A 23853-nucleotide genomic window follows, 5' to 3' on the forward strand; every position below is an offset into this window, starting at 1 on the left:
TGAGGGGTGGGCCAGGCGGGGCGGGCCGCTCTCCGGAAGCGCTCGGCGGCGGCGGCGGTTGCGGCTGGTGCCGGGCCGGGCCTGGCCAGGCGGGCTAGTGCGGGCGAGGGATGGAGGTGATCAGAAGCAGTGAGTGAGCGGCAGTCCCTGCTTGTCTCGGACCTCGCGGTTGAGGGCTCCCCTGTTGTCCCGGCTTCCCAGTTCCCCTTCCTTTGGCCTCAGGCTCTCGGCAGGGGGCGGCCCCGCGCCGCCCCTCGCCCCGCAGGGCCAGCCCTGAGGGGCGGCGGGCGGACGTGGGCCGCGGGCGGCTCAGGCGTGATTTGACTTTTTCCCGCAGATTTTAAGGATAACCTGAGCAAAGTCTGTGAAGCCATCGAAGAAGCGGACTTCCTGGCCATTGATGGGGAGTTTTCAGGTACAGTCGCGTGTTCTGGCAGTATCTGTGCAGTGCCAGGTGCGTGAGTTTGCTGTGTGGTATATCCAAGTGTTGGCTTGAAGTAGCTGAAGCAAAGGCTACTGGAAAGCGAAAAAAACATTTATTCTATGTATCATAGCATGGTTTTGGTCAAGAAAAGGAACGTGTCATGCCCACAGTTCTACTCTCTCCCCACAGTAATTTTTGACCACGTTAATTGATTCTCAGCTGCCGCTGTCAAATAAACCTCAGGAAATAAGTAGAGATTTTTGTGCCTCATGAAAACAAGAGGTTGGGATAAATAAGGGAGATCCTGCAAGCCTTTGGACAGGGAAAGAGACCAGTAAGAGACCAGTTTTAGCTTTGGGATGTAGTCTTTAGGCAACCATGAGAAGTAAATATGATTTTAAAATGGTTTCAGTAGCTGTGGTGATTATGGAAATACAGTTAGTATTTTGTATTGCTTAAGGTGGCCAAGTCATTCAATGAATCTCTACTCTGCACTCTAAACATTTTGTAGTTTGACTTTGATCCTCCATTGTGTTGTAACATCAATGTTATGTTACTGGTAGAAGATGTTTTCATGTTAGTATCTCGTTGGATAGGAACCAGACTTCTGCAGCAAGGCTTTACTGCTAGAACAGTACTATTACATTGGGTATCTTCTCTGTTGAAGATGTATGTTTTTACACAGTGGAAACTTGTTCTTAACTAAAATACTCTTAACATGTATTTTAAGCAAAAACATTTTTTTTTAACTTACCAGTTGTGACATTGCTTAGTTGTGGCTAATTTTGAAAAGCTTACCCAAAGCCAAATACATTCTGCTTTTTCAGGGATCAGCGATGGGCCTTCTGTTAGTGCATTAACCAATGGCTTTGACACTCCAGAAGAAAGGTATCAGAAACTTAAAAAGGTAAAGTTTTTTTACCATGACTAAAATGAAAATGCTGGAAAAAAGTTACTTAGTTCAGAATGGAGACAATGATAGAGGTCTGTACAATTAAGTTAAGTAGAGCAGATAAGGATTGCTTGTTTCATTGTTCTTGCTAACACAAGAATTAGGGAGTGTTGCATAAAACTGGTGGGAGTTGTGGTCAGAACGAAGGGGCATGATTCTTTGTATAAGAGATAGTGGATATGTAGCGCCTGCTATCAAAGGATGTTGAGGGTGTTAATCAGTTTGAAATGGGACTAGGTAAGAGAAATTCAGTGACAGAGAAACTACATCAGGACAAAGGTCCTTCCTGAACTACCTCCCCTGAAGCAGGAACTGTTGCTAAGCAAACTGAAATGCAAGTTGTCACCACGTCTGCCTCTCTGCAGGAGCAGGATGGGAGGAGAGGGGAGAGAAGAGGTGCTAAAAGAAGTCAAAAGAGTCTTGAAAAACAGCCAAATGATCATGGGAGATAACATGTAGCGTGTGAGCATCTAATGGTCAAAACTGTGATGTTATCGGTTGTTTTTCCTTTCCTCTTCCCCCTACCCCCTATAGGAGAGGGATCAGAAAAGAGGAGTGCTAAGTGTTTTAGCACATGCTGTTTCTTGAGCTGCAGGGAGTCAATAAACACTGCTTACTATTATTTTGTTAAGAGGCATTGCAGCATGAGGGAACTGCTGGTTAGTGTTCCTATTGTTCCTCTCTATTAGGGGTAGCCATTGAGAAACTAGAACAACAAATGGCAAAAACTAAGGAAGAGGCTATAGCTTGAAAACAAACAAAAAAAGACAAAAAGTGACCCAGAAGAAGACACTAATGGAGACTGGTTTCTGAAGAGCATCCAGTAAGCTAGTGGATGCCACCTGCTATTCCTCTGGCTCCATATGAGAAAGGCCAGGTGAACTTAATGTTAGTTTATTTATTTATTGTTTTTTATGCAATGGTACGTTCTTACGTATAATATTTTAGAGACAACTTGGAGACAGGAAAAGCTATGTTAAGACCACAGGAGATCTGCAGTCTACCAGCCTTCCCTCTGGCATGTGTTTGTAAAGGCAGACAAAGTCCAAAAGGTGAACATGCGTGAGCATCATTATGCAGGTACCTGGGGTTCTTTATGCATAATTTTGGATCAAATAATTCAAAGACTTCTGTGGCTCCTCCCAGTTTGGAGACCAGGCAGATAGTTAATGTAAATGGGGCTCCTAGTTTGCTTGTTGTAACAGAGCTTCTGGCTACTGTTTATGTACCTGCAAGAGTTGCCATGGGCTGGAAGCCCAAAATGTGCTAGAGCCACTCAAGACTTTCAGAGCTTCAGGGTAGCTGATGATTTAGGCTCTGCAGGCACAAACAGTCTGGTGTATCTGAGCCTAACCTGAAATTTTGTTATAATCTTCTTAAAATTTCTCTTTTGCCAGCCAGTGAATTAACATGATTATTGATATTTTTGATCTTTATGCTCAGAGATTAGAAGATTAGTGTTGTATATCCTGTGACTGCCCAATCCCCCCCCATGACTGAATTGAATAATTCTATGTGTTCATTGTGTTTAAAAGGGCTATTTGGCCCTTAGGAAGAATGAGACAGTGCAACCAGGATGCTTGTTTATTTTCCTATACACCTACAGCAGTGTTCAAAACATTTCCAATACTGATTCAACACTTGTGAAATAGAGGACAGGATGATAAGTATCTGTCTCATACTTCTATCACTGTTAGCCACATGTATTAGAAGGATATTAAAAGTATTATCGTACATATTTGAAAACAATATGCAGCCAGCATCCCTCATAGCCTCTTGACACACTACTTGGAGTGTAAGTGAATGTAAGAAGGTGAACTGACAGCTGCTTTTGGTACACCATCTTATTCTTGTGTGTGAGCAACAGGTAGAGAAATACAGGATTTCCATTAGTTCTTGTGTGTTTAGGGAATAAAAATGCATTCTACAAGTCATCTTTAGGCAGTAGTGTGATGATCCCTAGGTAAATGGGATTGAAAACTAGTTAAGATCTGATGAATTTACTTCAAAATTACCAACAGAGCAAATGTTGGTTATGAAGATCCAGATCTGTTTAAATTTGAAATGAAGAGAAATACCTACTCTGGGTGCACCCCAGTTATTTTTAAATGTGTACAGCTTTTATTCTCATGCAAAGTTTTCCTTTCCTTTCCAGCATTCCATGGATTTTTTGCTCTTTCAGTTTGGCCTTTGCACTTTTAAATATGACCACACTGAAGAGAAGTATGTAATTTTCTTATTCCTTGCTTTGCTCGTTGAGAAATTTATAAATATAGATAAGATGTATTGACATGCAACTCATCTTTTTCACAGGTATATAATGAAGTCATTTAATTTCTATATTTTTCCAAAACCCTTTAACAGAAGTTCACCAGATGTCAAGTTTGTCTGTCAGGTTAGTAGAAAAATGATCTGAATTTTCTTGGGTAAGATATACCTGCAGGAGGCTTCTAAGGAGAGATTTTCCTGAAAATACTAAATCATTGTAGAGGGAGAAGTGGTTGGTTCTTTTGACAGTTTTAAAGACAGATAAGTTTCTGTGTTTGGTGTTGTATTCTTAAAGAAGAAATAAAAGCATCAGTTAAGAAAAATCCTCCCAAATGAGCTTCAAGGGAATACCTGTGACTTCACTTAAGTCTCATTACATGTTACATTGTATTCCCTATTGTTTCTGGAATTGGAGACAGTGTTTCAAACCTGGCAAGATGATTCTATTTTTTTCCCCTTGTCTGACTTCCTGTTTCCTTGCTCTTTCCTTTTTTATTCTTTATTCTCAATTGCTTATCTCGTTTTCATTGCTTTCCAAACTATTGCCAGCATTTTCCTGGTTTCAGATTTTTTCTACTGAACCATATTTTTCACTCTTTTTCTATGTAATTCGGTTTTTCGTCTTTATCCCTTTAGTGTACCTATTCTTACTTTGTAAGTAAAAAATAAATCATAAACTAATGCAGAAATTACAGTTTGAGATCAGTATTTGAGGAAACGAAAGGAAAATCTAGAATATGGTCTCCTTAAATGTTGCATTTAGCTGAATTACTGAAACTTTCTACTCCAACTTGCTGCAGCAACAGAGCTTTTTGTTTATTACATCTGTTTTTCCCTAGGAGATGGTGATGTATGTATTTTGTGAGGAAAATTGTAATAAAAGATAGATACCTAAAAAGCCTTTAGTGAGCTCTGTGCTTGGATTAAGTTTATTGGGTTGTTACCTTTTTGGCCTGAATGGCTAGACAAAGAAGTATGGTCTCTTAGTTCATTTTGATTTGGAGAAATGAGGTTGTCTTCTACTACAACTTTTCTGTTCAAACAAAAAAAGAGCTAAACAAAGTCTCCTTATTCAGTTAGCAATAACAATGCCATTTAATTCTCTATGTATTATGTATTATTATGCAGTGTTATTACTGTAAAAGCCAAACATACTGCTTATCTTAGATGGATTTTTTTTTTTTCTGGGATTTGAGACTCACTGCTAGTAATTTCATTCCTTTTTGTTTGTTTTCATTGTATCTGTACTGTGTTTCTCTGTACTGTGTTTTCCTCCTTCATTTGGCTAAGTTTTGTGCTTGGACAGGTTAATTCCTGTGTGATCTTCTGTGTATCCCCTGGATGTTTGTTTTGATTTTTAGACTTTAATAAAAGAGCATAAGTGCTCCTTAACCAGTTATTTAAAATGAAACTGTGGATAACTGCTCTAGATTTAATGACACTGAACAGTGCAAGAAGAAATTTTGGACTGTCTATGGTAGGACTCTATCGGATAGTATCTCGGGCAGTAGAGAAACCAGGCTTCTCATTGCTAAAACTTCAGTATGTATTCTTTGAGTCATTGCCTTAAAAAGTTGTCCAGTTTTGAACTTGGTTGTCTTGATTCAGAAAACAAAGCCAATGAAAATTCACACAATAAGTAAAGTTGAAACTAGTGTTTTCACTGGCTTTTTTGTTGTTGATGTATCTTGTGCGCATATATAGCATTGAAACCCTAAATTGTTTAAGGTTGACCCATGTGTCAGAATAGCTTTGGGAGACACAGCTGATTTTGAGATACCCTATAGAAGCTGAAAGTGCATAACAAAAGTAACACAGTTTAAATTTGCTTTGGCTTCTTTAGGTTCACAAACTTAGTTGCTCATGATCCAGAACTTACTATAATTTCTTAAAAACTTAAGTAACTTAAAAATAGTTGATCTTTGTAAGCCATTGATACTCTTGCCAATTGTAAAGTTATTTTCTTTTGTTACAGAGTTCAAGTATAGATTTTTTAGCAAACCAAGGATTTGATTTTAATAAAGTTTTTCGCAACGGTGAGTTTTTTTTTCTTTCTGTATCTGCAAAATTTATTCATTTTATTAATTTCTTCATTTTACGCAAAAAGAAAAAAAGGCAGCTGTTCACAGTATTCTCTTATCACAGAGTGAGTTCTGTAACAGTAATTCTAAATTATTAAATTCTGGGTATAATTCCAAATTATTCATATCTGGTTCTATAATTATGCTGATAGTTACTCCCTTTTCAAAAATTAATTATATTGAGTTCAACTGAATAGAATTCCTATTTAAATAAGTGCTTAGTAGGTTATTTTTCTTTGCTGACTAAACATAAATAGATGAGTAATAAATTACATTACAGGGTAATGGAACAATTGTAAGGCCTTTTAAGTAACATTTTTAGAAAAGGTATCAGTGCTTTGTAATAGGTGCTACTGCAGTTTATCATCAAAGCATTGCAAATATCAAGGAAGAGAAGTGCCAAGTGTTCCTGTGATCATGATCTACAGCTCTGTGGGTTCTCAGGCTTATGCTTTGTGTGGATGAGGCATACAGATCTTAAGAATCCAACAGTACCAGCTAATCTCACATGTGGTTGAAGAAAGCTTTTATACCCATAAATAGAGAATGGGATCTAGAACGGGTGACTGAAAGAGCAGAATGTGTTTTGAGCTTTCAGGGGGGTAACATTGGCAGATTCTTGGTTAGTAATAACTCTTTCCTAAATCTACATCCTTAACCTAGTTGTAATTATTATGAGTTTTTAATCGTCTTTTTTTTTTTTTTTTTTTTTTTTTAGGAATTCCGTATTTAAATCAGGAAGAAGAAAGACAGCTAAGGGAACAGTATGATGAAAAACGTTCTCAGGCCAATGGTGCAGGATCTCTCTCCTATATTTCTCCCAATACCACAAAATGTCCTGTCACAATTCCTGAAGATCAGAAAAAATTCATTGAGAAAGTAGTGTAAGTAAAATTTTCTAATATAAAATGAAACTTTATTATGCATATGGTGATATTACAATAAACCATAACTCTTAAAATATTTAGTTTCCTACTGTTTATGATAAAATATTCTGTGAAAGGAAAGACAAATTAGAAAATACAGAGAGAAATCCATTATAAGTTTCTTTTGTTTAGCAAAAGAAACCCAAACCCTTTAGTTGGCCTTCAACATAAAGAGGTGTAGAATTTTGGTTTGGGTGTTTTTTATCTGATGGCAATCTCCTCCTTTGTAAAACGGAACAGAGTTAGGGGAAGAAACACTTAGCTAATACTTCTACTAAATCTGTATCTGCCTAGCAACACTTAATGGTCTTAGGTGAAAAACAAGACATCCCCCCACTAAAGTGACAGTTTAATGCTTTCTTCGATGTTGTTGAAACTAAAACATAAACATGTTGACATAACATAAACATAGTGACATGTTTGTAAATTGAATGTTTTTTTATGTTTAAGTGTTTTCTTTTGGGGAGAGCTGTAAACATCTCAGCAAAAAGAAAACAATAGCTATAGGGGCAAATCATCTATTTAATCTGTTGTTTTTTTTTTTTTTTTTTTTTTTTTCCAGGGAACAGATAGAAGAATTGTTAAAGAATGAAGAAAATGAAAGTTTGGAACTGGAGCCATGTACAGGGTCAGTTTCTGAATTTGTCTTCTAAAAATGATTTTTTTTGGCTATATTGAATTAGGGGAGTTACAGGGAAGAAGAAAGATAACCTGACCTGGGCTAACTGTAACAAAAACTACGCTTGACTTATCTCTGAATGTTGAGAAAGCCTGGTAATCTATATGATTGTCAAACTCTGCTTTATGAGCCGTAACTTCTGCCTGCAGTGTCAACATATGTAAGTATAGCTAAGAAGTGTCTCGCATACATAAGCCTACTCTTGTAGTTGCTGTAGTGCTCTATAAGCATTGGAGATGCGTTTTACAAACAACTTCCTCAAATCTATTGAGCTATTAATTGTTTTGTTCATTGTTGACACCATGTTTTAAAACTGTTTCTAGTGGATCTCCTTCCCAAACTTACTTACTAGCCTATTTAGCTTTGGAATCCAGATGTACAATTATTATCTCAGGGGAAAAAAAAAAGGTTATCCAAACTCAGATACTAGAGCATTTTGAAACTGGAGTAAGGTTACATTGCTGCATCTATATTCAGTAATCATGAGTGCAGAATGTTTGCTTGTGAGAAGATACATGAATAGCTGTACAAAATGTTCCAAATGCCTTCACAACTTGGCAACTGGCCTACAGGTCTTGGTATAAGCGAATTACACTCTTAACTTAAAAATATTTCTACAGAGGAACTAAAGCAGGCTTTATTTGAACATTATTACTTTGAAACACAAATGTAAAATAAGACTTAGTAACATAATTATCTTTTGGTTTTAGATTTCAGAGGAAATTAATTTATCAGACCTTGAGCTGGAAGTAAGTTACTGATAATTCTGTCTTACTCTGTAATTTCAGTATTAACGATTAAAAAAAAAGGGGGGGGGTGGAGGGGGGTAAAAGCTGATCTATTTAATCTCAGAGGTGATTAATTTAGTTCTTTTTTTCCTTTAAAATAAGATTTTTGTGGTATTCTAAAGATAAATTGCATTAAACTGGTTTGTGATGATTCATTTGAATATTTTAAAGCTTAATATTTTATCATTCTTGTCTAAAACCTGTGAATAGAACAGCAAAGTGCAGAAGCCTAGAGTTATGTAATAAAAGCAATTTGACAGGTTTTTCGTGAAAATGAAAGTGCATGTGCTTAGGTATGTTGTGGGCTTTACTTGGAAAAACTTCTATATTGCTCATATGAACGTCTAATTTTTCTGTTAGATGCCAAGTATAACCATTTTTGACCTTAAAAAATCCTAGTTCTAATGGCAGTTCCCCTCTTCTGACTTCCTTTATCCTATATCTTTGCCTAATTATATATCCTAATTATATAATATATATCATATATATATCCTAATTATATAATATATATATATAATTTCTTATATTACAAGAAACTGTAAGGCTGTTTGAGTAGGGCTTTAGAGATGAGATTTTGCTCCAACTACACTAGTAAAAGGTAGAAAATAATGGAAATTTTTTTTTTGTACATTAAGTTATTTCAGTGTTGTAAACAGTATCTGGCACTGTTACTTGTACTGGAACTGGATGAAATAAAGCTGCTCTTTATAAAATGGAATCTCAATAAGTGAACTTGAGAACTAACTTGAGAACAGAGGTGTTTTCAAGAATTTTACTCTGTTTTTGAATATATTGATAAAATATCTGTAGCTTCCAGTAGGACGTGGTGTTATGCTTGTCTGATGTTTATTCTTGCATCTTCTTGCAATGTATAGAAAAGTGTGTTCACAAACTTCTTTTTTTAATTTTCAGCTTTGTATGCTGTGTGGGGATATTGGTGAGAGAAAGTGAAGTTGTGAAGTTAGCTTGGAGATAATTAAAACAGAAAACAATGAGGTTATTGATTGCCCTTCTCTCTTGAAGGGAGTGATGCAGTCCTGAGCTCTTCACAGGTCACTTTCTCTTTTCAAGAGCTCTGTTGTGGAAATGTTCTGATGCATCCAAGGTTTATGACATGAAACAGCTTGGAAGTGAATCCTAGGTTGAAAATTGTGTAGGAAATCATGGTGAAGAGGACACAATAGTACTTTAGTATGTGTCCTCTAAGGACTGTTTGGTAGTTCTAATACTACAGTTTCTCTAATACTAGATTTAGTAGTAGCCAGAGGATGAAGGTAACATTCTGGTTCTGTGTGGGTTATATAATTGTGGTTATTTTTTTATGATGGAAAGATCAGAAGATGAAGAAGATGCCTTAAAAACAAGGCGTGATATTCTCTGGCCTTGCTAGTTGTTGGGTGTTCTGTGGCAGCACTTTGGTAATTAAATGTGGTTGCAGTGCAGTGGTTAGCAGAGCTAACCAAATTTATATTAATATTTACTACTAGAGCTTACTATTAGCAGGAAACTCAGAGTGGTTTATAAATACTAAAATAAATGACATGGTAATGGCATGCTGCCACTAAAGAAGCTGGCTTGTGGCTGCAGATAAATGAGAGCTTTCCAACAAGTGTTTTCGTTTTATAACTTCTTACATGTACTTTTTCATGTGTTCTGATATGTAGGTATCCAAAAGGTATCCATGTTGAAACTCTGGAGTCAGATAAGGTAACTAGGCAAGTTACTGCCTGTAACATTTTTCCTGTTGAAAGGAAATTGTACTTCTCAATTTTACTAACATTCCAGATCTCTAGGTCTGACCAAAAGTCCTGATTTCTACATCCAACTTGAGCTTTGTTATGCAAAATGTGGAACATCTTAAATAAAATATGATTAACTAGTTTCTAGTCTTTAAATATGAATTATATATGAATTATATTAAGCCACACAAGTATATGTTTATTACTTAAAAATTTAAAGAGGGACACCAAAGGGTACTTTAAAATGCAGTGTTTGTGATATTTAGTGTTGGTGAAGAGTATGTATATGGGTGAAAAGTGACTCTTGATCTTATGAGAACAATAGTGTCATTGCATACTGAATCCTCCCTTCACAGATCAAATCTCTGTTTCAAAAATATTTGAAAACTGTTAGCTATAATGAAAACCTTTCTAAAAATAGATAACCTTCTGATAACCTTTCTAAAAAGTAAAAAGTGAATTTAGTAAACGTTAGGTTTAGTGGGTATATATAATACAGCTTTCTAAATTAGACTTTTGGGTGTGGATGATAAGGTGGTGCTTAAAGTGGAAACAGTCATGTTGCCAAGCTACTGCTGCTGAGATATGACTTAATTTTCTTTACAATTTAATTTAAAAAAACTTGCAATGGTTGTAACTATGAACTTCTTAGGCTCATTCCTCAAATGATACTTTTCTGATTTTAGAAAGAGAGATATATTGTTATTAGCAAGGTAGATGATGAAGAACGAAAAAGAAGAGAACAGCAGAAACAAGCAAAGGAACAGGTAAATATTTGCATTAAGTTCCATTTCTTTAGTTTGAATGAAAGAGAGGGGGAGAATCTATGAGTTCAATCAGCTGTATAAAATTGCATGTGATAGGGTTTGGTCATATTTCCCTTTTGCTTGGCTGTAGCTGTTTGAAACTGATTCTCCAAATTCTACTCAGATATCTTTTGCTTTGCAGTATAGCAAAAAGAATTGCAAGATACTCTACAAAGTTTTAAAGAGTAAGTAATTGTAGAATACTTAACCTATATTGTGGAGCACTGGATTCCTCCTTATGTGAATCTTCTCTGTCAGAAAAGCAAGGTCTGGACATAGGAAACAGATGAATTGCATTTGTTAGTGCTCTACAACAACAGTCCTTACAAAAAGTCTTGCAAAAATTCTGGAGCAAGTGTTCATGTTATTTTGATTTGCAATCTGACCTTGATGTAGTACACTGTTTAAAAAAAAAAAAAAAAAAAAAAAAAAAAACTTGCTTGCTTTTAGTTGTACAATTAATGTAATCTGATTTTTCTTAATAGAAACATGCTGCACACAACTACTATAGTAACAAGTTGACTGCAAGTCATAAGTGGTATTCAGTCACTCTCAGCTTTATTTATGGGACTTGATACCAAGTCTGAAGCAAGTTTTTGGGAGTCTTAAGACTGAAATTGTGGCTATGGTTGATCACTTGTATTCCATTGATGTCTTGTCATTTGTGCATATCCGTTTCAAGATAAAATCAACTTGCATGGCGTGAATAATGTTTGCATGCAGAATCCCTCTTAAGAGGGAAGGAGCTATCTAATAGAGACCTTATCTAAAGTGGCATCTCTTCTTGCTGAAGGAATGTTAGGAACAACTTATTACTGCAGTAGACTTTTCTGAAGCAGCTTTTTTAGGTGTATTAATCAGTCTGACTATTGGCATTAAGAGCTGAACTAAAATAACAGTGAATGCTTTGTTGAATTTCACTTACGGTTGAGCAAAGACAAATAATGCAAGGCAGAAATTACTTGAGAAAATACTTGAAAAAGAAGAACCTATTGGGGGAAAAGTGCTTTAAGTGAAACTAAGCTGAAGAATGAAGTGAAACCGAAGATGCATAACAGTTTTAGTATCTTTTTGAGCTGTTTACAGTCTAATAACTGGTGAGCACTACTGAAAATACTGTATAGACAACAAATCGGGTATAACTTTACTGGGTCCGGTTTAGATGAAGCTTACTTTCCTCGTAGCAGCATATGTGGTGCTGTGGGAAAGGAGGAAGGAAGGGGGGATGTTTGTGGTTATGGTGTTTGTTTTCCCAAGCAGCCATTAAGCAAGCATACTGAGGCCATGCTTCCCAGGAAGTAACTAGACATCTACCTGCTGATGGGAAGTAGTCAATGAATTCCTCTTTTTGCTTTGCTTGTGTATGGAGCTTTTGCTTTTCTTATTAACCTGTTGTAATCTTGATCCACTTGTCTTTTACCCTTCCTTTTACTTTTTTTTTTTTTTTTTAATTATTATTAATATTAATTTCTCCCCAGTCCCTGGGAGAGGCGAGTGAGCAAAAGGTAGCATGGGTACTTGGCTGCTGGCTAGAGTCAACCTACAGCAGTAGCTTGCAACTTGTCCAACCTTGCAGTGAACCAAAGCTTTATTATAACTGGAATTCTCACCAGCATCTGGCTTTGGCCTCATGTATTTTCCAAACATTAACATTTCCGTTGTGGTCTGCTCTTGCTTATATATGAGAAAACATTTGAGTCAAACAGGGATTAAAATTTTCAGTGTGCCTGTTTACAGGTACTATTTTGACAGTATTTGTATTTATATTTCACTAACGCCAGAATCTTTGCTTATAGGAAGAACTGAATGATGCAGTAGGATTTTCCAGAGTTGTTCATGCTATTGCAAATTCTGTGAGTAATGTGATTTTTAATGTACCTTTAGAAAAATAATTCCAACAAAGGCTTATTTTGTTGTTATATTTTGCAAGATAAGGTGGAATGCATGTTAAAGTTGTTTCTCTTTTTGGTATTTTCTTTTTTTCTAGTTGACAGTGTTACATGGCTTACAATAGGTTAGTATGTTAGATTAAGTAAGCTCATAAACTGATTGACGTGTATGACCTCATTACCTGTAAGAGTCAATGGCAGTTTTTTTTTTTTTTTTTTTTTTTTAAACAAGATTCTCTTAGGTAACTAAGCTTTCAGGTTTTTCCTATGTTCCAAAAAGATTGTTTATTTTTCCCGCAGTTAAATGCTTAATCAGAGAAGGTCATCCGTGTCTTTTCTACTTACGTAGTTTAAGTGGGCTATAGTTTGACATGTGTACCTTTCAGCCTGATTTATTTTCAAGTAGTTGAGACAGCCTGCTTTTGAGGTAACAGATGTGTGTGCATATTGTTTTCTTTAGCTAAGGAAGAATGCATGGAAGCAGAAAAAGTTGTCATGTCAAATGAAGCAGAGTTAACGTTAAAAAAAACCCTTGCACTTTTTCAAGAAGGAACTTGTAAAGCATCTGGCATGAACGTTTCCGCACTGTGAGAAGCCATGTCACACCCTTAATAACTGTCATATATTAATTACAACCATAAAGAATATATTGTGATTTGTTGTACAAGCTGTAAATTAAAAGTTAGCAGACTGACATACTACTTTAATCTTTAATACATTAAAGTTGTGAGAAGCTTTCTTAGTGTTATTTTCTACTTCTCATCATTTCAAGCTGCTGCCGAAGGCTGTGAATAAGTGGTTGGGAGTAGAGGAAAGAGAGGAGTAGCAGCCCACAGAGAATGGAGGAGTCTGTGGGGCAGGTGGAGAGCAAGTTGTGAGGTTTGATTTCTGTTTGTTCCCAGCTGCTCTCAGCTAGCATCTGTGATAGGTGCTTTTCACATACTGCCCTTGCTTTGTCCATGGCTAGAAGTGTGACTAACATTTAACTTACTTTTCACAGGGCAAGCTTGTTATTGGGCACAACATGCTGCTTGATGTTATGCATACTATACACCAGTTCTATTGTCCTCTTCCTGATGTAAGTGATCTTCTCAGTGTTCAGATGATGACATAAATGCATTAATACATGTGTTTAATCTGAGAACAATAGAGTTTTTTCAAGTATTTTAAAAAGAACACTTGTGGCTTCAGGGCTACTGCCTTATTTTCTTAAATCTTAATGTAGAAAGTTTAGCTGAATTCTTTACTTTTTTAAAACGTTTGGGTTAAATGTTGGAAGTGAATTGTGTCTTCTGCACATGTCTGTTAGCCCTTCAAAATCTGCTTGCATAAGGGCAGATAAATGTAACATAAATTTGTTAGGAGACCGGACTGGAACTTGTATATTATGTTATTTTTTCTGCTTGTAGTTATAAAGTTGGAAAATGTCTTTAAAATATAGTAAAATTAATAGAATGATAGGGAATCTCATAACAGAAATTTATGATGATATCCATTAGGTTAAAGGGCTGGAATGCTTGAATAATTGGAGGGAGCATGCATTCGTGACTGCCCCAGGGCAGTCTGACAATTCATGGGTGCAATAGTCTTACAATTAAGTCAGGCTAAGTAATGCGTTGGCACTGAGGATGGTGTCAGAAGAAGCCAAATGTTTCATTGGAGGGAATGGCTACATGGTAGTTTTATTACTTATGATCTTCAAGGGCTTGTAGATGTTATGGGAAAGACTTGATTGGTGGGTGAAAGCAGTCTGGGACATGTTCACATGGTGTTGAACAGAAGCAGTCATCAGTTATGCCTGCACTTTTGAATCTTGGGAGAACAAAACTCATAGAAGTCATCAGTCCACCTGGAGTGATGGCTTATCTTCCAGGGACACATTAAACACCGGGAACATCCTTTCAGACGTTTAAGTAAAACTGTTGTTGCAGCTGGAATTAGAGGTAGCCTAGGATATATGATAGGATAGGGTATTGGAGGTGATAGAATGCTTCTTCCTTGAATCATGAACAAACCAGAAATAATTTTACTTTCTTGTTACTGTTAATTTAGGACCTAAGTGAGTTCAAAGAAGTAACATCATGTGTCTTTCCCCGGTAAGATCTTAGTTCAAACTTGTAACTTCGATATTGTTTTATCAAGCTGATACTGTTTGTTGTAGCACTGTGACTAGAAGTAAAATTTTGAACAAGTTAAATACAGTTTTAAGTGTTTCACAACATCTCTTTCACAAGAGTAGTGGTAGTCTATTCATTGGCAAAAGATGTTTTTGGCTACCCCCTCGTTTTCGGCACGATGATTGGCATTTTGAGTCTGCACTACATTTGGAACAAGATTTGCTACTGATTGCATCTCTTTCTACTTAGTTAATGGACAAAGACAAGTAATGTTTTGACTGCTCCAGGACCAGAGAGTAATGTTACAGTAGGGTGAAACTGCTGATTCCCAGCTAATTAGCCAAAACATTTTTGAGGATTTGGTGAAAATGACATTATTGTGTTTCAATATACTTAACTCTTACTTTGTTTCTAGGCTATTGGATACAAAACTGATGGCAAGTACACAACCTTTTAAGGTAAATTAATGTAGTATTATAGAATGATTTGAAGATACAAATTTGCATTATGTATATTGAAAGAAATATTTTCGTTGAGATAAATGTCTAACAGTTTTTTTCTGCAATGCTCCTTTTTGTGTTTAAAAGCAAATAAATAAAAAAAATCCTTGACCCCTGATTGAAACTTCTGAAAATTTTGGAATACAGGCTTTTACATTCATACAAGTGATATGTATTTGTTGCAGTTTTAACATAACAGCAGCTCTGAATTCCAAAATGTACAGCTTTGGCTAATTAAAAATGTGATTAGATATGTATTTGTATTGTAAATTAGCACAAAACTGCATACTTATTCAGGGTAGGGAAAGTGTTACTCAGGAACAGATAAGACACAAAAGCTGCTTGTAAATGAAAAGCTTCAAAATACTGTGAATCTGACTCAGATTTGTCTAGAAAATGGCCCTGGAACATCATTAGGTTCTACTACGTCCTGTGGGTAGTCAGCAGGAGAAAAAAAAATTACAGGTTTCTCTTAAAACTTTTTTCAGTATGAGTTTTATTTTTCCAGGGAAGATGTATTGACATAGACAAGCATATTCTTGTGTTCTCCTGTATAGCTATTGAATTAAATATTTAAAAAAAAAAAAAAAAAAAAAAAAAGTGCTGATGTAGCAGCATCTCTTTCTGCATACTTTTCTTACTTAAGAATATTGCATAACAGAAAATCTCATTAAGATCTACTTAGATATTTTCAAGTTTGTCTTGAATACTACTGTAGTAATAATAAGGCTTTTGTATTCTGAAAAGTAATAATCCAGCACAAATTTTATGTTTAGTACAGTTATGTTGATATTTTTAGTTTTTACAGTAGATGCTCAGGTTTTAGGCAACTGTTGCCAAATGGCACTTTGGGATGCCAATGCAATGCATGAGTTGAGTTTGCTGCGGAATTCTTCATACCTTTTCAGACCAGAGACTTGATTGTAACTGTAAACAGCTGTCTCGATTTAGAACCAAAGCAAAACTTGATCCTCAAATTTCAGCCAATTCTGCTTAAGAAATATTTTGTGTGATATTTTTTGTTTTCTGTTGCTGTTGATTCTGCATGGTTTTTCCATTGTACTGGTTGACAAAGAATATTTGATTATTCAATAATGTGAATTAAGTTTGGTTTAAATAAACTTAATAATCTGGATATTTCTTAATTACATTGTATGTGCATAAATTATATTCAGTATTGCATCTTGGCTGAGCAGAAGTAGGATTTGATGAAATGAGCTTTCTGATTGTAAAACTTCTTTCCCTGTCTTTGAACTACTTAAAAATGAGCAGTATTTACACATACAAATGTTCAAGAATTTCCAGTTGGCAAGCACACCTTGATACTCACCTTGAATGCATTCAAACATTATGATCGATATTTAGGGTATTTTACCTTGTTCTTTGTGCTGCCTTCCCTTACCACGCATGCCCTGCATGGTGACAGATTCAAACAGAAATAGTATTTTGGCATAATTTGACCTCAGGAATTCTGAAGAGCATTAATAAATGCTTGTAACTCAGAGAGAGTATGTTGTAGGCTAGGCAAGTTAACTTTTTAAAACTTGTCTTGGCAGACTTCTCTGGTGTTTTAATTTGAAATGAGGCTGTGTATAAATCCTTAGAGGACACAAGGTGGCAGCAGTAAATACTCATTTTATCCTACTTGATTTCAGTTTTCGGAGAAAATGTGCTTGGCACTGGAAGTTAATGCTGTCCTTTCTTGCAGGAGATCATTAATAATACGTCCCTTGCAGAACTGGAAAAACGTTTAAAAGAAGTTCCATTCAGTCCTCCTAAAGTTGGTAAGGATATATCAAAACAGTCTTCTTTTGGAGATATTTTCCTCTAGCAGAGGAAAGAGAATGTCTTCATTATTTTCATTGTTTACCTGAAATGTGGGTTTCCCTACTAATATTTAGTATTTTGTTGAAAAGGACCTTAAAAAATAAATAAAGTTACTTTTAGAACTAGCAGTGGAAGTCGGTAGGAATCCTTGCACTTTATTTCAGATAATAGAAGAATGGGAGTATTTCAGTGAACAGCAGCAGTTCTGTCATCTTCTAATGATGGCATTTGTTCTTTAGCTTGATTTTTGGTGAGTAACTTGAAACTCTTTCAAGCTGTTTAATTTGTTTGTTATAGTCCTTCAGATTGAAGCCAGAGTACTCTGATAGGCACTTGAACAAAGAAAGCCAAGAAAATTTGCAAGTAGCAACTATTTTTGTGTGTTCTAGAAATTAGCTAAGTTCCTTTAGAGCTTTCTTTGCTTTGAGGTGAAAGAAAGGAGATGTTATCAAAGGACAAGTTTATCTCAAGGTTCTGGAATTTCTCTTGAGCTGCTGGTTTAGAAAGAGGGAAATACAGAACAGTAGAGTTTGTTGGGAGGGAAAGTCAAAATCAAGATGAATGATATTTTTTATATTGCTGAATGTGCACAGCAGATGCAGTTAAGCTGTAGTAACAGGAGAGAGAATAAGATGTATGACCAATTTTTACTTCTACAATCTTGGACAAAGACCACAAGTCCCTTATGCCTAGACCGAAGAAGTACATGTACCATGCACATGGAGCGTACAGTAATTGCATGCAGACCTTCTAGTGTTGCGTCCCCTGTAGCTTCTCCTGAGGATGTAACATAATTTGGCAGCTGTCAAGTATTCTTTTTTTGCTCATGTTATGTAGAGTTATTATTTTACCTTTTTTTTTTTTTTTTTTTTTTTTGAAATTTCTTATCTTGAGCAAAATATGTTCCTATAGGTTAACTCAGTTACAAGGGCTCATCTGAAAAATGCCTGGTGTTTTCTTGCTCATTTATCAAATTTGGATTCCAGTTTCTTTTTAAAAAGACATCTTATAAGACAAGTATATCTACTTATTTAAATTATATAAGTTATGATAGTATTCCTGTATTACTGTTTTAAGTCATACATGTATGTATGTTTCACTCTTGTTTTAGCTTTTCATGCTGATAGAATATAATAAATTAGATGAAATTACAGAGTTTGCTCATCAGTCTGTACCTTAATGTAAAGGTCACAATTCAGGCTTTTTAAACAGTTAAAGCATTCTTCCATTCCTATCCTCAGTATAACTTCTAGAGGAAAAGGAAACATCTTTCTAGAGGCTGATAAGCTAGCTACCAAGGTGAAATGACTTTTATGTTGGGAGAGGGAAAATTTTAACTAAAGAAGTGATATGCACACGCATCTCTGGTAGTGAGACTTAGGCACTCTTGGATGCTTCTCTTCAGACAGGTGCATATTGAGGTTTCGGCCTTCAGGGATGATTCGAGAAATACTTTTCAAGACCACAGAAACACCACAGATGTTCATCTATAAGATAACCTTTAGTCACTTAGTTGCATCTTAATCATTTAGATAGTTTAAAAAATCTGGCCATAGTTCAACTAGTTAGCTAGCAAAGGGGTTAGTGTTAGTTTTCAATCAGCCTGAGTGACTGTTCTCTTAAATACAAAACAATCATAAGAAAATGAGGTGCGAGGGGAAATCTGTCATTGTATTAGTATTAATATTCTGTTGTAGCTAAGTAGGCCTGTGAAAGAGGAGATTAATAGCTTTTTAATAGGAAGAGGTTTTTATCCCAGGAACCTATTCTTAAAAAAAAAAAAAAAAGAGCTGTGCTTGGTTCAGAGCTTCTGAAAATCATAAAACTTAGTACAAATGATACTGTCTGACATAATAAATACGGGGGGTAAACATACACAGCTACATTTAACTCATGTGACATTTGTTCACAAAGTACTTTTTCTTCTCAGAAAGTGCAGAAGGATTTCCAAGTTATGATACCTCTTCTGAACAGCTTCATGAAGCGGGATATGATGCTTACATTACTGGACTGTGCTTCATCTCCATGGCTAATTTCCTAGGTATCTACCTAATCTTTTTCAAACCTTTTCCTGAGTGGTATCTATAGCTACTCATTACACACTGATTTTCTTCTTTTTTTTTATCAGGTTCGTTCCTCAGTCCTCCAAAAAATCACGTGTCTGCTAGATCAAAACTCATAGAACCCTTTTTTAACAAGTAAGTAGTTGCTGTATTAAAAAAAGAATGCTAAAACATGGAAATATAACACTAGTCTTAGAATATGTAACTCTGGCATAATGGCTAACTTCATGTTTCTTTACACTTCAGTTTTTTGATTGACTTTCTTCTTCACACTAGTAATGCTGCAAAGAGGCCAGAATTTGTACAGGAAATACCTTTTCTTTGGAAGAGAATGGTTTACTTTCCGCTAGCCTGTAAAAGCAAACTTAAAAGAGAATTGTACCTAGGTTGCTTTAATGGTTTTGTCCATGCCATTGTTGAGAATACAATTATAATTTAGAAAATTATTTTTAGAGTAATCTTTGGGATTAGTGGAGGAGAAACTGGTCAAGTATTCTTTGTTGTAGGACACTCTCTGGGACTGCTGATTTGTTAACACTAAGTATGGTTAAACAATGTGGAAAAAATATCCGAAATAACACAAAGCTATTGTATTATCAGGTAATGGATTTTTTAAAGGCATAGTAAGTACATATAATTAGTAATTTTATTGGATGATGCTTTGTTCAGTATTTTTGAATTAGATGTTCATGCTAGTACTTGCATGAATTGTATACAAGACTTGAGAAATCTTAGGAGTCTTTATGGATGGTTTTTGATACAATAACCACTTGATTTGAATGTAAAGGTTGTGATAAAATTGGTCAGCATAATTTCATTTTAAGATAAGACTTGTCACAGAGTTGCTTTCTGTAACACCAACACAGACAAGCACACGCATGCCAGCTAGTAGATGCCATTTGCAGAAGTTATTTTTTTAGTCATTAACCAATATGCTTTTTCAGTTCTTCCTAGAAATGGATATCTGTAGCAAGTAAAATCTGAGGCTTCTAAAATTGTCACAACAATAGGTTTAGTTTAAGTTTTTCAAGTAATTTAAATTGGCTGCTTTAAATGTGGCATTCCTCCGACAACGGCATTTCAAAGTTTTTAGAGGAAGCCTACCATAGATTGTAAATTGGTCTGTTTTGGCTTCAGAGTTAACACTGCCTAACTAACAAAAGGGAAAGTTCCCAAAAAATTACAGGGAGAAGAACAGCTTTAGTTTTTTTTCTTAAGCAAAAGCTGAAAATTATAGTTTACAAAAAGGATATTCATCTATTCTGTCATTATTCAGAGCTTGTAGCTTCTTGTTTCTGAAAGGCTATTTATATTTTTTTGAATCAAGGAAACTTGGAAGACTTGCCATACTTTACTTTCACATGAGCTTACTTTGATTTTGCTGTATTCTGACTAACATTTGTTACCTTACCTCAGAGCTTGGAGGTGAGACTATATCGCCTTTTCCTTACAATGAGTAGGCCAAGGCTTGCATTTTTTAAAGCTTTTTTTTTTAATTGCTATAATGCAAAATAACAAACCAGAATAAGGTGACTTTTTTTTTTTTTTTTTTTTTTAAGATAAAAGTACACACCAGAAGCCAGATCTGTTGGATATCTAAATGACCAAGTCATCTGCTCTGTGCAGTATGTCCTTGCAGACCAGATATCTATTTACAGCACTTGGTCTCTTTAGCATCTTTAAGAAGCATCAAGGGCTTATGCAATTTACAGAGTTATCTTAAAGTCCCCAGTAAGTATGTTGCTTATGGGGCTTTCTTGCAGGTGTGCTTGGGGCTACCAGGTAGCTTTCTGCTACTCCTACTTTTCTCTAGTTTGTGGTCTAGCAACATTCCCTAGCTGAGCATCTTATCTTCTTCTTGGGGAGAAAAAAAACTATCTTCCTCCTTCCTCCAGAAGTTCTACCTGATCCCGTGGGCAACAGTCAGAACAAGGAAACCTTTTTCTTTGTGCTGTAGTCATGTTCTTCAAGCAAAATACAAACTGCAACATGCAAACAGTAAGCTAAATTAATGAAAGTTTATGTGTCACAAAAGCTTTTCCTAAAGAAGGTGAACAGAGTAGTTGTATTATTTAGAAGCTATGTTCTCCATTTGAACTATCAAGATAAAGCTTTGAAAAATGTTCTTTAAACCAGACCACTTCTTTATGATTCTTTGGGTTGCGTATAAAGTCTTAATTTCAACGTATCTGAATTCTTCAAGTTAATATTTAAACAGTTCAAACATGAAATTTTTAAATGATTGGTGTGACTGATAGGATTTTGGAAATGTTTTCTATTCAGATAGACTTTTCACTAATGTGAACAGTGGGAGTAAATTGAAAACTGAAAAATTGAGCTTTGATTTTATTTATTTATTTATTTATTACAAACATCCCTTAACAAAGGGAAGGTAATACCTTTTTTTTGTTTGTTTGTTAGCTTGACCTCTTTAATTATGTCACTACAATAATAGAAATTCTTGGCTCGCTGTTCAAGAGCGGTGTCCAGCAGCATATAGGTTAATTTTCATGTGGGTTAATGATGAATGTAGGTAAAATCTTTAGTTTCAGCTTCTTGTAAGAGCAGAACTAATTAAAACCAAACTTTCCTTTAGGGTTGTTGTGTTCTTTGTAGATATAATGGAGTAAGCTATATGGTAAACAACTCATAAGCCAGGAATTCCAGAAAGACATGCATTTCTGTAATCTTTATGCTTCGTTTTATATACGCAGTCTTTGTAAGTCACCTACTTCCAATCTTGATGAATTTAAGAGTTGAAATGATAAGACTTTGTATTTTAATATCTAAGCTATTATTTGTATAGTTCAGGTGTTTCATCATGTGTGGTGGTTCTGTCCTGTTGAGCAGCTAAATTTCCACCACAACCATTCTCTTGTTCACCCTCCTCTAAAGAAGAGGAGGGGAGAAGAAAGTTTGATGGAAAGAAAAAGGCTCATGGGTTGAGATAGGGATAATGTAATTAAAGTGAAAATAAAAAGGGGGAGGGTGAGAGGGGGGAAACAAAGGTCATGGGGAAGCAAAGAGAAAGGGAAACCAAACAAACAAACCAATTATTCTCTGCTTCCCGTCAACAAGTGATGGGAATTGAGAGCTATAATTCAGATCTCTCTAGGTTATTTGTATGTATTCTTTTCCTTTTGATGTAGCTGGAGGTGGAAACAAATGAAAACACCGTGTTTTACTGAGCTGGATAGCATGATAATCTATAGAGGTAGAAATTGTCTTAGAAATATATTTTTCATACACAGGGATATCAGTAACCAAAATCTGAAGTATGTGCAAATAGCTTGGTTTTGTGCTGTATTTGTGGGAGTCAGATTCTCCAGCGTGTACTGCAAATCAGTTAATTTCTCTCTGCTTTTATATGAATTTAATTTTCTTCTCAGAAGAATTGCAAAAGAATGTCAGTGTGCTCTTCTGCCACCTGACCAGTAGCTTTTCAAACACAGTGTACAAGTAAACAGTTGATGTGCTTTCAGCCACGTGTGGCAGTGCTAGCAGGACTGGTAAACCCATCTGGGTTTAAAAAAAAAAAAAAAAAAAAAAGCCTTTATTTAGCTGCATTGGTTTCTCTACAGAGTTCATGAAACAGCTGTGAAAACTTTTATCCTAGCTCAGTGCAGAGGAAAGATGTTGACTACTTGAGACTACTTATGCCTTGCTGTGAAATGTCCTGCTTGTAGCCTTTCTCTCCTTCTTTTACTTGAATTGCTGCAGAAGCAATCAGCTTTCAAGTAGCTGACTTAAAACACATCAGAGTTCCTAAGATGATGTTGTACATTGAGAAATAGATCTCTGACCATGTGATCTGGTTGTAACCTCTAAACAGATTAGGAATTAACTTTTTTCTTAGCTTGATTACTATATTTAAATAATTACAGCTTAATGTAATGAAAACCAATGCCATAGCTACAACTTCAAGAACCTAGCTAACTTAATATAGATTTTGTGTTGTCATACAGAACAACCTTATTACTTTAAATTTTTTGCAGATGAGGAATCTTGCAGCCATAATCATGGATAAATGATTACAGATTATGCTGCAGCTCTGTGCACATGATCCATATGATATAAATTAGTGCTACAAGATGTCGTTGCTGCTGTAACATACTTGAAATGCACTTAAAATCAGTGTTTACACCACTTCTTCAGGGAGTGTGTGTGTATGTGTTTGTACGTGTGTAAATGCAGTTTAGAGAAGTTCTTTGACTAAATAGATAAATGTAGGACTGATGCAGGGAATGAAAAACTGATCTTAGTCTCTGGCATACGCATTTTTGGCATAAATCTGTTTTTGCTGTTGGGCCTTGTATTGCTTTCCTAAACATCATAAAACCTGGGTGAGGGTAGCTTACCAAGAATTTTTGCTAGAAGTTTTTGTTGAATTTTAGTAAAATTCACCCAGTTGTCAAGTTGTCCCACACTGCCTCTTTGTATTCCCTCTTCCTTTAATTTATTCTTGTAAGGTGTATCTTTACAGCTCGGAGACAACCATGATATGAGCAAAGCCTCCTGTCCATTTTTTGTCTGGGTGGGTGGCTTTTTGTTTGGGAGCAATAGCACTGTGTGTCCTGTCAATATTACTCTGGATCTCTAGGAGTTGTTAAGGAGATATCAGAGTAATGGCTTTTTTTGGTTCCTTATGGAATCTGTTCTGAAGCTTGCCTGGTTCTCAAGATGTCATTCCTGTCCCCTTTAGACAAGTGGCTATAATGAAGCCAAAGTTGTACAAGTGGGGCTAAGGCTAAACCTACGAAGAAACTCTGACTCCTTTGTAAACTGTCTCAATCA

General features: G+C 35.7%; 1 protein-coding gene across 7 annotated transcripts in view; it reads left to right on the top strand.

Moving 5' to 3' along the window:
- Nucleotides 1–27: 27 nt before the first annotated feature.
- The window catches only part of PARN (poly(A)-specific ribonuclease), a 71820-nt gene continuing 47994 nt past the window's right edge, over nucleotides 28–23853 (top strand). For 2 of the 7 annotated variants that reach the window (XM_084536382.1, XM_084536383.1), the window contains exons 1-18: nucleotides 28–129; nucleotides 338–454; nucleotides 1252–1331; nucleotides 3532–3599; nucleotides 3690–3771; nucleotides 5620–5680; nucleotides 6444–6609; nucleotides 7214–7279; nucleotides 8041–8079; nucleotides 9783–9825; nucleotides 10544–10624; nucleotides 12460–12516; nucleotides 13553–13630; nucleotides 14605–14648; nucleotides 15085–15127; nucleotides 16878–16953; nucleotides 18927–19037; nucleotides 19125–19194. In XM_084536382.1, the coding sequence (XP_084392508.1) occupies nucleotides 111–129; nucleotides 338–454; nucleotides 1252–1331; nucleotides 3532–3599; nucleotides 3690–3771; nucleotides 5620–5680; nucleotides 6444–6609; nucleotides 7214–7279; nucleotides 8041–8079; nucleotides 9783–9825; nucleotides 10544–10624; nucleotides 12460–12516; nucleotides 13553–13630; nucleotides 14605–14648; nucleotides 15085–15127; nucleotides 16878–16953; nucleotides 18927–19037; nucleotides 19125–19194 (1301 nt within the window). In that variant the 5' untranslated portion in view covers nucleotides 28–110. Of the gene's footprint in view, nucleotides 130–337; nucleotides 455–1251; nucleotides 1332–2324; nucleotides 2457–3531; nucleotides 3600–3689; nucleotides 3772–5619; nucleotides 5681–6443; nucleotides 6610–7213; nucleotides 7280–8040; nucleotides 8080–9782; nucleotides 9826–10543; nucleotides 10625–12459; nucleotides 12517–13552; nucleotides 13631–14604; nucleotides 14649–15084; nucleotides 15128–16877; nucleotides 16954–18926; nucleotides 19038–19124; nucleotides 19195–23853 lie in introns of those variants that run through there. The other 5 variants (XM_084536379.1, XM_084536385.1, XM_084536381.1 and 2 more) reach the window with 5 other exon arrangements.

The sequence above is a fragment of the Aythya ferina genome (assembly GCF_964211825.1).
Source record: "Aythya ferina genome assembly, chromosome: 15".
In the NCBI taxonomy this organism is placed as follows: domain Eukaryota; kingdom Metazoa; phylum Chordata; class Aves; order Anseriformes; family Anatidae; genus Aythya; species Aythya ferina.